The 16,117-nt window shown below is 43.5% G+C and overlaps 1 protein-coding gene across 6 annotated transcripts in view; it reads left to right on the top strand.

The window, feature by feature from the left end:
* Positions 1-15,541, top strand: part of EFCAB11 (EF-hand calcium binding domain 11) — a 191,886-nt gene extending 176,345 nt beyond the window's left edge. For 2 of the 6 annotated variants that reach the window (XM_084966683.1, XM_021099597.2), the window contains 2 exons: positions 12,995-13,139; positions 14,797-15,541. In XM_084966683.1, the coding sequence (XP_084822809.1) occupies positions 12,995-13,139; positions 14,797-14,811 (160 nt within the window). In that variant the 3' untranslated portion in view covers positions 14,812-15,541. Of the gene's footprint in view, positions 1-4,219; positions 4,274-12,994; positions 13,140-13,246; positions 14,225-14,796 lie in introns of those variants that run through there. The other 4 variants (XM_084966679.1, XM_021099595.2, XM_084966678.1 and 1 more) reach the window with 4 other exon arrangements.
* The last annotated feature ends 576 nt before the right edge of the window (positions 15,542-16,117 follow it).

Genomic DNA, 16,117 nt, shown 5'->3' with positions numbered 1-16,117 from the left:
TCTTATTAAGAATTTGTCTATTAATTGCAATGTTGAAAAGATGGTATTTTGGACATACTATTCAAACTAATTTTACCTGCCTCCTTGTACATTTTAATTTTTTCTTTACATTTATTTGTTTATTTATTTATTTATTTATTTATTTCCCCAATACATTATTATTTTTTTTCTACTGTACAGCATGATGTAGCAATTGTGTATGTTCGAGGTGGACAACATAATATCTGGCCACGCATGTACATAGTGAAATGATTCCTACAGTCCAGCAAATTAACACATCCATCTCTTCACATAGCGTCTTTTTTTGAGTGATCAGGGTACCTGAAATCTACTGTTCGCAAATTTCCAGTACACTATGCAGTATCAGTAACTATAGCCATCATGCTGCAGCTTGGATCTCTAACTTCCCACATCCAACATAATTGCAACTTCGCACCCTCTTACCAGCATCTCCCGGTTTCCCCCACCTTGCCATCCTGGTAACCACCATTCTACTTCCTGCTTCGATGTATCTTACTCTTTTAGGTTCCACATATAAATGAGATTATGCAATGTTTTTCTTTTCAGGTCTGGATTATTTCACTTAGCAAAATGTCCTCCAGTGTCATCCGTGTTGTTGCAAATGGCAAGATCTCGTTTTTTATGGCTGGATAATATTCTGTTGTCCATATGTACTACAATTTCTTTATCCACTCCCCTGTCAATGGACATTTGGGTTGCTTCCACATCTTGGCTATTGTGAATAACACTGCAGTGAACACTGGGGCACAGATATATCCTTGAAACACCAGTGATTTCATTGCCTTTTATATATGTCTAGCAGAGGGATTGCTGGATCATATGGTAGTTTTATATTCAATTTTTTGAGGAAACTTCATACTGTTTTCCGCAGCTGCTGCACCAACTTCCTGCCCACCACCAGTGCAGGAGGGTTCCCTTTCTCCATAGCCTCACAAGCACTTACCTTTTCTTTGTCACTATAGCTATCCTAACAGGTAGGAGGTGATATCTCATGGTGATTTTAATTTGCATTTCCTTGATGCTTAGTGTTGAGCACATTTTCATGTACCTGTTGGCCATTTCTGTGTCTTCTTCGGAAAAATGTCTATTCGGGTCCTTTGCTCATTTTTTTCAGTCGAGTTGTTTCTTTTGCTATGGAGTTGTCCTTGTCCTTTGAAGAACTAGATACCAGAAAAATGTAAAATGTCATCTGTGGCTCACCTTAATTTTAGGCTTTGTGGTCCACGCAGTCTCTGTTACAACTACTCAGCTGTCACTGTGGGGCAAAAGCAGCCAGAACCCACACGTAAATGAGTGGACATCACTGGGCTCCAATAAAAGTGTATTTATATTGATAAAAACAGGCAACTCCATACATGTAACTGAATCACTTTGTCGTACAGCTAGTTGTTGTAAATCAACTAGCCTTCAGTAAAACTTTAAAACATGAAAAAACCAGAAAAACAAAGCAGGCAGCTGGCTAGCAGGGGCTGTCATCGGCTGAACCCTGGTCCAAACCAGAGTTTCTTCACCTTGGCCCTCTTGATGTTTGGGGCTAGACAGTTAGCGGCTGTGGACACTGGCCTGGGCATTGCAGGATGTCTAGCAGCATCCTTGATCTCTACCCCTTGATGCCAGGAGCACTGCCTGCCCCAGTTTTGACGATCACAATGTCCCCAGATGTTGCCAGATGTTCCCTGGGAGGGGGACAAAAGCAAATGGGGAACCATTGATCTAGTCTATATGGTTTCATTTTCATGGAAACAAAAACTGTGGGCATGGGAGTTCCTGCTGTGGCACTGTGGGTGAAGAATCTGACAGCAGCAGCTTGGATCGCTGTGGTGGCACAGTTTGATCCCCAGTCCTGCGCATGGCGTTAAAGGATCCGGCATAGCCAGCAGCTGCAACCAATGCAACTGCGGCTTGGATTGAACCCCTGGCCTGGGAACTTCCACATACTGTGGAGAGGCCATTTAAAAAAAAAAAAAAAAAAAAAAAAAAAGAATTGGGGAGTTTTCAGATGGCTTAGCAGCTTAAGGCTCCTGCTTTTTCACAGCTGTGGCTCTGGTCGCTGTTCTGTGGTACAGGTTCGATCCCCGGCCTGGGAATGCCGCAAGTGTGGTGAGAAAGGGGAAGGAAAAAAAAAAAATAAAGGAAACCAAGAGAGAACCTGAAGTAAATGTTGCAACTCTCATGTAAACACACAAATAAATACATAATTTAAAAAAGAATTGTGTGCATGCGTAGAGGGTCTGGACGGGTACATACCAGTGGTAGTGGGATTGCTTTCCCCCTCCTCATCTCTTTGCTTTTCTATGTTTCCTAAATTGAGCATATGTTACTTAATTAATATGTTTTAAAAAAAACCCACAGCTGTATAGGAAAAGAGACCGAAAATGACAAAGATAAAAAATGACAGAAAGAAATCCACGTTCAGGAAAGGCCGGGTGGGGGAGAAGGCAGCCTCGTTCCTGGAGGGCAAGTCCACTCGGTCAGGCCCTCGAGGGCCACCCGAGATGTGGCTTCATTCACATGATGGACGTGGCTTGGGCTGATAAACCAGTCTCTGAGTTGATGGGTTGCAAAGATGAATCTGCCACATGGAGGGGACAGGCATTTGTATGGGGCAGGGTGAGTATTTACCAAAGGAAACTTGATTTTGATTCACACATGACACTTCCTGGGGTTTAAGGCATACTGGGACCCCCAGAGCTGAAATCGCCCAGGGGAAGGAGAAAGCGGGGTGGGGGGGGTGTTAGACAGCATTTCAGAATAAAACAGAAACCTGACTCTGCACAGCTACTTCTCACAAAGACTTCGGTAATAGCATCTTACAAGCTAATTCACTGATATTTAAAATTCAATAATCAGGAGTATCTGTTGTGGTTCAGTGGTAATGAACCCAACTAGTATCCATGAGGACACAGGTCCGATCCATGGCCTCGCTCAGTGGGTTAAGGATCTGGTATTGCCATGAGCTGTGGTGTAGGTTGCAGACGTGGCTGGGATCTGGTGTTCCTGTGGCTGTGGCTGGCAGCTGCAGCTCTGATCTGACTCTAAGCCTGAGAATTTCCGTATGCTGTGGGTGTGGCCCTAAAAAAATCAATAATCATAATCATAATCATAGTTAACATTTACCTTGTTTTCCCCAGCCTGTCTACAGGGTTGTCTTATTTAATTTTCCATAATCTTTGCACAGTATCTACTGTCCTTATGACAGCTTTACAAATGTGGAAACTGAGAGTAAGAGATAGTAAGTTACTGGCCCAAGTCACCCAGCTGGCAAGAGGTGGAACTGAGACTGGGGTGCATGGTCTCTGGGCTGACCCTTCTCAAAGCTGGTCATCTAAACTACAAAGGCTGCACATTTTCCTTTGAGATTCAAGGTCTCATTTTGAATGAAAAAAAAATTTCCCCAGAATTTCATTTTTACCAAATCAGACTTGGTAGGGAGGAAAAGATTTCGCTCACTCTCATCATTGGTGGGAAGCTGATAAGCATGTCAAGTTCAAGTGCAGTTGGAGCAACTTCATGGAGAGGTGGGGGGAGGTGAGGCAAGGTTCCAGGTAGGAAGTGATACTGAAAGTCCCATGGCCCGGCACTGGGATGCGGGTGTTGTTTCTTCTACTGGAAGAGGACATGGATGGGATCGGATGGGATCTCTTTTGTCAGAAGAGAGCCCTGCCTTGTGTGTGGAGAGAAGGAGGGCCTGGCCAAGAGAGGGGACCAGACTCCTGCACTGGCAGTATCTAGATGGGGCACCATCACAGTAGAGCCGTTCAGGTTCATGCCCATCCCTACCTCCCCATCCCCATCCTGCCCCCATCAGGGTCTCTACGTGCAGGTGTAATAGAAGGAAAAGCTGAAGTTCGAAACAGAGTGCTCTTCCCCTCAAGCAAATTCAGAGTTGCAACCACCCTTACCACTTCCTCAACTTCCTGCCCTTTCTAATGCCTGTAATCATCTTCTGCCTGTCTCTGACTAAGCTTAGTTCCTGTCCCCATCCCTGAGGTCCGGGACCCCAGACCCTCCTGCCTCCCCTGAAACTCAATCCCTGTCACTTCATCCCATCTCCTGCCTGGAAAACAAAAATTTTTGTTTTTGTGTTCCTCTCCCACAACAATCCAATATCCCATATAAGAATTTATCCTTCTAGGTGGTTTGTTTATATTTGCTGTTTATATTATTCTTTGTATTGTCTTATTTGTTTGTTTTGTAGGAGAGGAAACTTGGTCTGTAGGTACAGTCCCGCAGGAAACAGACTTCAAGACAGGTATTTCCTGCCAAGGGCTTTGGGGAAGAACACCTGTAAGAGTGAAGGAAAGGTTAGGCAGAAAAAGAAATTGAAATTCAAAACAGTTGCAACAGAAGCCTTAGCCCATCCCATGGGGAGTTCTGAGGGTGGGATGGCCTTTCAGAGATATCTTTTTTTTTTTTTTCCTTTTTGGCCACCCTGCACCATATGGAGTTCCCAGGCCAGGGATCAAATCCAAGCTGCACCATGGCAATCCCTGATCCCTTGACCCACTCTGTGAGGATGGGGATTGAACCTGCGTCCTGGTGCTGCAGAGACACAGCCCATCCCATTGCACCACAGCAAGAACTCTATCAGAGATGTCTCTAACTGAGGCAGAGGCTGAGTGCCTTAGTCCTTGGCTGTCTTGGCCACACCTCACAGCACACTGAAGGATTTTGCCTGATTGTGATGAGATTCTTGGAGTGACTGAGTAACTACCTTCAGAGTCTGATACTTAATTCCCGAGATTCAAAACTTAAATTTTCTTTATGTGTCCATAGAGAATTGGCGTCTCCATGACAAAGTCACACTAATTAAATTCAGACAAGACTAACGAATACTCAACAAATTGATTCGTTTACAATGAGACTCTCCTTCCACGGTGATCAAAATGTTTGTGTTCTTTATCTCTAACATCCCTTTTCCCAGGTTCAAATTGGAACAGGAAGTAATTGGGTTCCAAGAAATCTCTCTGTAAGAAGAAAAATTGAAGGCCTTCAATGCATTAGATGGGATAAGATGATAGAAGTGTTTGACATGGTGAAGATAGAATGTGTTTCTTCTCTCAATGAGGAAAAAAAAAAGAGAGAGAGAGAGAGACAACTAGGAAAAATTCAAAAAGGTGTAAGAAACTCATGATCCCAAGAGAGGCAAACTAAAATGAACCATGATTTCAAGTCACTGATGGAATATAATAAAAGAGAATCAGACCTAGCTACTGGGAATCCTCTCCCTGAATCACCCAAGAGTCGTGACATTGGACCAAAAGGTGGAAATGTGGTGCTGACATAGTCCTCAACGCTCCAGGAAACAATATCCACCTACTCAAAATAATTTAAATGCAGTTTGGGTTTGCAACTCAGAATGAACCTGCAGACCAAGCAGAGGGACTTAGGGTTATAGAACAGAATGTAATGCTGTCAATCAGAACCATGGAAACGCATAGATCAAACTGACAGAATTTGAAAGAGGAAAGCGGGGGAGCTAATATCTTCATCTCACACTGTGAGGAGTTAAGAAATATTGTGTCAAGTCCTTGGGATGAGAAATAGAATTTTAAGCACATTAAAGTATACTTTTATAAAAGGTAACCCAAAGAAGAATTTAAAAGCCTACTGAGACTACTAAAAATTGGAAGGGAGGAGGGGAAGTAAAAGTGGAGTAAGTGAACTTTCGTTGATATTGATAGATAATGTGTAGTACTGATAAATTTTGAGAAAGGTGAGACTATTATTTAACAGTTGGGGGTAACGACCAGAAGATGCATAAACAGAAATGGTTCAGGGATTGGCTTTGGGATGTGGTTGTGGGTGGAGATGATTTGAGGGGGAAGAGTGTTACTTCTGTAGTATTTTTTAAAATCCTATGTATTCCTTTCAAATTTTGAAAAATAGGTGTAATTTTTAAATTACCAGGTAAAGCTTAATCATTAACCAGAAGGACGTTTGGTGGGTGTAGACTTGGCCTGATTTAGGGGACAGCTCTCTTACATTCTGGGAAAGCCCAGTGAAATTCTCTTCCCCAGCACTAGAATATTCCCCCAACTGGTATTCCCCCAATTTCAAGACCCGCCTCCACCAACAAGAACCAGGTCCACGCAGACGCTAGACTCCATTTCCTCTACTCACTACTCCTGTGCATCCCCAACAACGTGGATCTAAGTGAGATGGATTGGGCCTCACCCAGAGAAGCCTGTTTTAATCCTTTGTTGGCCAAATAGGGCACAACTGATTCCTAACTGTGGCCACACCTCAGGCTCTCTTGTGGGGCTTTAAAAATATCTTCTGACCCAGGTTCCATGTGAGACCAATGAGATCTGTGACCCAGGACTGTCTGATTGATTTCATTTTGGCCAAGCCCACAGCATGCTGAAGTTACTGGGTCAGGAATTGAGCCCAAACCACAGCACTGACCCGAGCCACAGCAGTGACAATGACAAAAACATCCTAAACCCCTAGGCCACCAAGGAACTCCAGGATTTATTATTAATTTAAAAAAAATCTTCAGGTGTTTCTTTTGTGCAGTTAGAGTTGATAATCCCAGACATCCCACGTGTTGCTCTCCAGAATAATGAAGCAGGTTCACGGGGTAGCTTGCACTTCTCTCATCGCCAGCAGTCCTTGCCTTTCTTCTCCTCAGCACCGTGTTTGAACCCCAGGCCTCCTGATCCTCCTCCTCTCTGCTGAGCCATCTCAGTCTACTTCGTGGGGTCCCTTTGTGGGGACTCCTCTCTGTATTATTTCCAGTCTCTCAAGGATTTTAACTGCCTTCTTGACCTGCCATTATCATGGCCCTGAGCCTGGCTCCCAAATCGTCCCCTCCTCCCCAGGCCTCCATCCCAAGCTCCAAGACTGGACCCTCCGATTGCCTTCTAGGCATCTCCACTTTGCTATCTCTCAGGTACATCGAACTAAACCTGCTCCCATTGGCTCTCATCATCTGTTTCTTGCTGTGGTCAAAGGCACCAGTTACCCCACCCTGTTTGATTGTGCAAACCCAAACTCCAGCAATCCCCAAGACACTTCTGTTTTCCTCCTCTGACTGACAGCCTATTCATTCAGTCTTAGTCAACAGCTTCTACTTCATCTCTGTGGCTCAGCTTCAGGTCCGTCCAATGTCATCTCTTCGCTGGATGTCTGCAGTGATCTCTTATCAGTCTCCCGGCCTTAATCATGGCCTCTTTCAATGCTCACTTTGGCCAGAGCAATCATTCCGAAGCAGAAATATGACTGTGTCAATCTGCTGCTTAAAACGCTTCAATTGCTTCCTCGTGGCCCTCCAAGTCCAAACTTAGAAAGGTCCACTGGGCATGAATCACTCACTCCTCCCTGCCTCTCCAGTTTCAGCACCTGCCACGGCCAACAGATGCCCTGTGCATCTCCGCGTGCTGAGTCCCCCACCCCCAGCCTCCATCCCTCTAATCTGCCAGCCTGCTTCCTCTCTGCTTTCCCCTTCAGTCTCCTGGGACTGGAATGCATCCCCCCACCTCCATCTTTCAGCTGTCTCCTCCTCACCCTTCAAAATTTTGCTCACGCCTCACCATCTCCACGTCACTTCCTCCTTCTGGGGGTCTATCCCAGGGCCTGGAAAACAGTAGGTTTGCTCAAGAAATATCTGCAGAATGAATGAACACATGAGGCTGTGAATTTCAGAAAGAAAATGGAATTAGTACAAGAAGAAAGTGCAAAAAGAGAATTATAACTTATCTCTGATTCTCAAATACATTGATTTTAAAGGAGGATCTTCAGGGACTTCCCACCGTGGCACAGCAGAGGCAAATCCGACTAGTATCCATGAGGATGTGGGTTCGATCCCTGGCCTCCCTCAGTGGGTCGGGGATCCGGTGTGGCCATGAACTATGGTGTGTAGGTCGCAGATGTGGCTACATTGCTGTGGCTGTGGTGTAGGCCAGCAGCTACAGTTCCGATTTGACCCCTAGGCTTGGAACCTTCATGTGCTGTGGGTGCAGCCCTAAAAAAGCAAAAAAAAAAAGGGGGGGGGGCTCTTCAGTGTACTCTAAAGAGCCCCGGGGGTTATAGAGCCCCCTCAAAGACTCTCAGCGGGGATCCCCATTTTAAACAAGATTGCCGTCACTTCATCCATTTTATATGTTGGTCTTCTGAGAAAGGTCTAGTTTGAGCAAAGTTTTTTTTGTGGCTAGGAAATATTTGAAAACCAACGGCCTAATAATCAAATAATTAAGGTGAATCTATTGGAATAACTGCGGGCCACCACCAAAGTTCTCATCAACCTATGTTTCTTTTTTAATGAAGGGTCAATAGTACAGGGATATTTTCTCCTGGTTTTACACAGTGTCTTAGTGACATATTGCCTTATTTTCTTTTTTGGCTTTAAAAAGAAACTTATTCTGAATGGGTAATATATGCATATGGTCAAAAAAAAAAAAAGGAATTCAGTGAAAAATCAATCTCCCCACAAACACACATCCCAGAGACAACACTGTCGCTGCTCTAGGGTGTCCTTCCAGACATTTCCATGCAGGGGTCCCTGCTCTGGTGGGCAGCAGGCACATCCCCTTGCCAGGGACCGTGGAAGGACAAGCCTCGTAAACGCCACTGATGGTTTAATCATGACGCTCTCAGAATGGCCTCCGAGAGCCACCTGCCCTGCTATCCAGTGAGTGTCAGGAAGAAGGGCTTAGCATCAACCCTTCCAACATCAAAACCATTTTTTGGCAGACGACTTCTAGCATTTGCTTGGCCCACATTCAAATGCCCATGTAGGTCAGCTTATCTGCTTACTTAGGGCTACACTTTCCTCCTAATACATTCGGGAGGAGTTATTGAGAAATTACACAAACTTAAAATGAGACACTCTATGGGTGCTGTACTGAGATTTTTTTTTTCTTTTGGGAGTAAGTATTTGATATTTCAATAAATGGTGTTGGACAGTTGACTCTCACAGAGGAAATAATGAGGAAGTCATTGTAAATCAACTATATTTCAATCAAACTTTTAAAAATGAAAAAAAAAAAAAGAAAGTCCTACCAATCCTCATCAGAGAAATAAAAACACTGTACTGAGGCTCTAAACATGGGGAAAGGGAGTTCCCGCCGTGGCGCAGTGGTTAACGAATCCGACTAGGAACCATGAGGTTGCGGGTTCGGTCCCTGCCCTTGCTCAGTGGGTTAACGATCCGGCGTTGCCGTGCGCTGTGGTGTAGGTTGCAGACGAGGCTCGGATCCCGCGTTGCTGTGCCTCTGGCGTAGGCTGGTGGCTACAGCTCCGATTCAACCCCTAGCCTGGGAACCTCCATATGCCGCGGGAGCGGCCCAAGAAATAGCTAAAAAGACAAAAAAAATAAAATAAAATAAACATGGGGAAAGTACTCTAGAACTATTTGAAGAAAATGTAAGAATATACCAGAATTGTGAGACAGTAAACCATGAATTATGAATTTTGGAGAGGAAAGGGTTTTAATTAATTAATTAATTAATTATGGTAAACTAAGGTGTGCCTAAATTATTTTTTCCTATATTTTAAAAAAGTTTTTTATTATAGTTGATTTACAATGTTCTGTCGATTTCTGCTGCACAGCAAAGCGATCTAACCATACATATATACATGTTCTTTTGCTCACATCACCCTCCATCACGTTCCATCACAAGTGACTAGACATAGTTCCCTGTGCTACACAGCAGGCTCTCACTGCTTATCCACTCCGAATGCAATTGTTTGCATCTATTAACCCCCCATCCCACTCCCTCCCCCTCCCCCTTGGCAACCACAAGTCTGTTTTGCAAGTCCATGAGTTTGTTTCTTTTCTGCAGACAGGTTCATTTGTGCTGTATATTAGATTTCAGATGTAAGTGATGGTGTTTTGTTTTGTTTTTTTTAATGACACAAAAAAGACAAACTATAAATAGAGGTATACCTTACTAGAAAACTTTTGTCAAAATAACACCATGAACGAGATTAAAAAACAAGCAGTAGCCTGGGAGAAGTATTTACAAAAAGCTAGCAGACAGAGGACTATCTAAAGTGGATATAATTCCCACAAGTCAGGCAGGAAAAAAAAAAACATACAACCCAAAGCGAAAACAGGCAAAAATATGATCTGAGAATTTATAGAAGAAGAAGAAATAAGCATGTATGAAAAGACAGTCAACTTTGTCTATAATTAGGGAAGTGCAATTAAGACAATCAGCTTTTTTGTCAATCATATTGGCACACATTTTAAGTTTGAGGATGTTAAATGTTGGCTAAGATGTCTAGGATATGGGGGAAATAACTGGTCCTCTCACTCACTGTCGCGGAGGGTATAAATTGACACAGATGCTTTAGAGAGCAGTTGGGCAGCATCTTAAAAATCTGGAAATATGCTGCCCGTTTAACACAGTGATTCCATTTCTAGGTGTTACCCTAGAGTCTCTCGCACACGTGTGCACAAGGCGCCGTGTTCGAGAAAGCATATTTGTGCCTAGTTTCCGTCTAAAGGTCCACCACTTGGGGAATGGCTAAAAACCCCGTGGGCTGGGTATGCTGTGGAAGACTTTGCTGCCTGTATTGGTCTGCTCAGCTGCCATGACAAATTGCCACAGGTCAGGTGATTTAAACAAAGGAAGTCTGTTTTCTCACAATTCTGGAGCCTGGAAGTCTGAGATCAAGGGGTCCACAGGGTCGATTTCTTCTGAGACCGCTTTCTCGGGCTGTGTTCTCTCTGTGTCCTCACGTAGTCTTCTTTCAGTGTACGTCCGTGTCGTAATCTGCTCTTCCGTAAGGACACTAATCACGTAGGGTTGGGGCCACACTCATGGCCCCATTTTCACCTAATTATCCCTTTAAAGATAACAGGTCCAAACAGTCACATTCCGAGGCACTGAGGGTTAGGACCTTAACACACAAGTTTTGGGGGCACACAATCCCTCCCATAACGCAGCCCCTCCGGGAAAGGGTGAGATACGTGTGAAACGATGCAGCTTTAACTTGAAAAACAATGTTGAGTTGAAAGGGTCTGATGCATAATGGCACACACCATATGCTACCCCTCAACGCTGTGGGCATGAAACACACACACGCACAAACCTACATGAATATCTTTTGTATGTGTGTAAACATTTCAGTGTTCTGGAGGGATCGATTCAAATGCATTGGAGGCTGCCTTTATGTTGGCTGGTTAAATTATAGCACTTTATTTCTTTAAAAAATATTGGGAGCAAATACGGTGAAATATAAATGGTCTGTAATTCTGAGTAGGAGAATATGGGAGTTTGCTTATTATATTCTTTGTTTTTTTTTTGTATATTTAAAATGTTTAAGTTATGGGGTTCCCACTGTGGCACAGTGAGTAAAGAATCCTACTGCAGCTGCTCGGGTGGGGGTTCGATCCCCAGACCAACGCAGTGGGTTAAAGCATCCAGCATTGCCACAGCTCTGGCTTGGATTCAGTCCCTGGCCTGGGAACGTCCATGTGCCATTAAATAAGAGGGGGGGGGGAGGGGTGGAGGAGAAGAAGAATTGAAAAAGCAAACGGGAGGATCAACTCATTCATTCCTGAAGATGCTTTACATTTATTTGAGGGTGGCATCGAACCATATGGGAGCTGCTTAGTAGGACTTCATTTCCCCTCTACCTCCCTAGAAAAGCATTGCTCCTTCTCGATGCATTTTGTGCTGATGCAATTCTGGGATGCTTTAGGGATCAGCCTTTTGAACTTTTGAGATTGTTATAGGAAGATAGTCACCTCGCACCATTTTTCCCTTATGAAGACTAATTTGTCCTGGAAATATTTTTCTGGGCTTGTAATATCCTTTTAGAATTAAGAGGATAAATAGAATAAATAAATAAAATGAGTACGGCATCAAATGCCATGAACGTTTCCCTGCTGGTGGAATTCTTACCCTGTGCCGGGCATTCTGCTAGGAGCCTAAAATAATTGTCACTTGAATTTTAATTTTCATAACCTTGTGAAGCAGGTGAGTTTCAGTAACTTATTCAAAGTCACATGGCGAGTGACTAAACCAGACTAACTTTAAAACAAAATAGGACATTTTGAGGAAAAAAAAATATTGGGGACGCTATTGTGTTTTATGATTATAGAGGGAATGGAAGAGGGAAAGCAGACAAGTTTGTGTCAATTTGTTGAAAATCTACTCCCAGTGCAACGATTCTAAATTTTTTTTATCCCAATTTTGCAAAGAGGAGACAAACGCTCAGAAAACTAAAATAAATGTTGTTGTCGTTGCTCCAGATGACAGACGAAATGAATCTCTTACTAGAATGAAAGAAAAGGTTCCAAGGAAGGATCTTCCATGGAAAATGCATATGGTGGCCCTAATTCTTTCATCCCATTTTATGAGTCTGCCAGAGCTGCCATAACATGGTACCACAGTCGGGGGGTCTTAAACAACAGAGATCGATTTTCTCACACTTCTAGAGACTGGAGGTCCGAAGTCAAGGTGTCGGCAGGGCTGGATTCCTCTGAGACCTCTTTCTTTGGCTTATAGACAGCCGCCTTGTCACTGTGTCTTCACATGGTCGCCGCTCCATGTGTGTCTATGTCTAAATGTCCTCTTCTTAGAAGGACACCAGTCAGATATTGGAGTAGAGCCCTACCGAAATTTTGGCTTAATTACCTCTTTAAAGACCTTGTCTTCAAATACAGTCATGTTCTGATGCACTGAGGATTAAGACTTCAATCCATGAATCTGGGTGGGGGACACAATTCAGCCCATAACACCCATCACTAGGGTGAGTGTCCCTCCAGACTCAACCTGTGCTACTGAGGACAGGTCGTTTGGAAGCTTCCATGATCTTGAGAGCAAGTAGTCTAACAAAAAGGAAGGGAGGGAGGGAGGAAAGAAGGAAGGGAGGGGGGAGGGGGGAAGGGAGGGGGGAAGAGGGGAGGAAAAAAAAAGTTGTAAGTCATTTGATTAGGACAAAAGCTGCCCTTTATGTAATGATTAATTCCTTACAAACTAGTCTCCATTTCATTTGACTCACATTGTCTTTACTTTAGTTATGCCGGTGTTCAGACACAGCTGCGGAAAAAAACTCTTCAGTGCAAGGATGCAACCACCAAACACCCAGATCAAGCAACTTGGGTTTTCTGCCCCAGTTTAACACCAGACTTGAAAGGGACAATCAAATGTCAGCTGAAATGGGTGAGTCTCATTGTTATTATTTACCCAAACGATCTGTTTGGGAAGAGAGAAAAGTCTTCTCCAAACTAAATGAAATAGCTTATTTCCTTGGAATGTAAATCTTACAGGAAAACGCCCCTGTTTTGTTTAACACTCAAGTGACTCCGTGACTCTTTGCCAGAGGATGAGCGACTTTCTGAAAAGTGACCTGCGTTTGTCTTGAGATCACTCAAGAGGAAAGAAAATGGAAAACCTTGTCCCCACCATCTTATTAAAAAAAAAAAAACCAAAAAACTCCCATTTCAGAAGGATCACAGGGCTTGGGACACTGTTGTTCCTCATTTTTATTGACTTTTTCTCTTGGCGCACATTGAGTCTCCCAGCTTTAATTATCACTTATATACAGATGATATTCAAATTTGCACTTCATTTCCAGCCCTTTCAGATGATGTCACCCTTCGCCTCGCCCCAAATTTGGCTCACGTCTTGCCTTGGATAAGCCACAATTTTCCCTGATTGAATATGGATGAGATGGTGGCTTTGCAGTTTCGTTGTAAATAAACTCTAAAGGCACTGGAGTTAATTTACCTCATTGATATCCTGCCCCTCCAGTGAAGAGCAAGCGTGTTCAGTGACTCACTGAATTATTCTCCTTCATTCATCAGAGACGACCCAGCCAAGGGATTAATCTCCACAAAGTATCCAAAGATATGTGACAGTTTCCATCACTCTCCATTTTGGCCAGAATTCTTGTTATCTCACAGCTGAAATTCTGCCACGGTCTTTGGAAGGGCTTCCAATCAACCTTCTGTTTACGCTCTACTTGGGATGTGACTGCCCCTTGGCCTTGCTGTGTGTACACAAGCCCAGGACGCATTTTCCTTCAGGCAGCTGTGTGAGTTTCTTGCACACTGAATAAAATGTCATTTGTCAAGATCTTGGCCAGATTCTCTGCCTTCACTTAAACTCGCTTTGGAAAAGACGCACAATTATGGTCTCTCCTTTAAAGAGTTACTTACTGTTTTGTTTCATCATGTAGTTGGAGAGGTACCCTGCTAGCACCTTGATACTGAATGTGCCTGAACAAAAAAAAAAAAAAAAAAAAATTTGTATTTGAAAACACTAGGACTATTTCATCATAAGCATTAGCCTTACGAGAGCCTGGCAGATAATAAGCAATAAGCACTCAATACGTACTTGTTGGAATAAAGACGGAGCAAATGAATTTGTAATCCTTTGACCCATTTGTGGGCTTTGCTGCTGCAGTTATTTATAACATATTTTTATCTACCTCTTAGGTTATTATGTAACTGTGCTGTGTAATTATTATTTCAACTAGAACATATTGGAACTCTCCATTAACATAACTGAAGGGTATAAAATAGAGTGTTTGGAGTTGTCAATTAGCCGATTTGTCTTGTGTTGCTTTTCTTCATTATTTCAGTGTAGCTAACGGCTCATTCAGCACATTTTAATTAAAAACAAACATATGTGGGTCCACGAAGAAGTCTAGTGTCTGCTAGTGCAGTTAGACAAAGATGGCAAATATTTCTAGCAGTGACCATATGATATCTTCCATTCATCTCAGCAATAATCCTCCGAATCTAATTATTGGGAGGATGGCAGATGCACTTGGTTAGGCTTTTCTTTATTTTTACAGAGATGTGTTTTTTTTCAGCCCGTTGTATGGTAGAGAATCAGCTGCTGCTGGAGTCCTTCCCAAGGCGAAGTCCCAGCATCTCCAGGACTTTCCCCCAGTTGCTTCCATCACAATACTACCCATTTGTTTCTGCATGTGTGCCATCTGGCCCGAAGATGTTCCAAGGAAATGTATAGTCTTTTGACAAGCTCTCTTTCTCTGTTTATAGAGATATGTTAGGTATGTTATTGTGACCTGAAGGTAACAGCAAGGAGCAGGTGCTACCAAAGAAGCCTCATTGATGGGGGTGGTGTTACCTGCATGAAGTCATCATGTCCTGGGGGCTGATCTTCAGCTTTGAAGACTCAGAAGTATCATTCTGTCAACTTCGCTTCCTTCCTTCCCTCCTTTCTTCCCTCCTTTCTTCCCTCCTTTCTTCCTTCCTTCCTTCCTTCCTTCCTTCCTTCCTTCCTTCCTTCCTTCCTTCCTTCTTTCTTTCTTTCTTTCTTTCTTTCTTTCTTTCTTTCTTTCTTTCTTTCTTTCTTTCTTTCTTTCTTTCTTTCTTTCTTTCTTTCTCTTTCAGTTGCATGCACATCATATGGAAGATCTTGGGCCAGGGATCAAACCTGAGCTACAGCTGTAACCAGAGCCACAGCAGTGACAATGCCAGATCCTTCAACCAATGAGCTGCCACGGAACTCCTAGTTTCTTACTAATTTAGAAGGCACGGGAGAATGTATTCATTTAAAAGCAGGATTGTAACTATTACAAATACTCACTCACACCAAATGTCTCTCTAGTGTGATCATTGAGAATGGGGACTCTGGAATCAGACCACTTGGGGCCAAATCCTGTTTGCGCTTCTTCCGAGCTATGCGGTTTGGAACCCACTGCTTATTTCATTACATGAAATAGCACACAGACTGTAGGGGGCTCCCCATGATCTCTGCCTCCTAGTAGTCTCCCCTTTGTGTCATTCCCCTCCCACAAGTGTGGGCGGGGCCTGTGACAAGCTCCTAATCAGTGGAATGTGGGAAACGTAATAGGATGCCCATGATTTTGTACATGTGATTTGCAGGAGAGCAGCACCTATCTTGCTAGAGTTTCTGTCTCTCTTTCCTTGGACCTATGCTTTTGGGATGCTGAGCTGCCATGTAAAAAGTCCAGCTACCCTGAAGCCACCATACTCGAAGGACCACATGGAGAGACCAGATAGAAATAGAGATGCCCAAGGAGCCGCCTGTCTTCCGGCCCTAGCTCCCAGCTATTTTGTGTCTTCCCAGTCTAAGCCCCAGACATTTGTGTGAAGAGGTCTTTGAGATGATTCTGGCTTCACTCACAAGCTGACGGCAGCCATGGA

The sequence above is a fragment of the Sus scrofa genome, chromosome 7 (genome assembly GCF_054392235.1).
Source record: "Sus scrofa isolate SSC_HxYL_T2T_F1_AM1 chromosome 7, Sscrofa_HxYL_maternal_Yorkshire_Landrace_v2.0, whole genome shotgun sequence".
Taxonomy (NCBI): Eukaryota; Metazoa; Chordata; class Mammalia; order Artiodactyla; family Suidae; genus Sus; species Sus scrofa.
The sequence above is the reverse complement of the archived record's forward strand: the minus strand, read 5'-3'. Positions and strand labels throughout refer to the sequence as shown.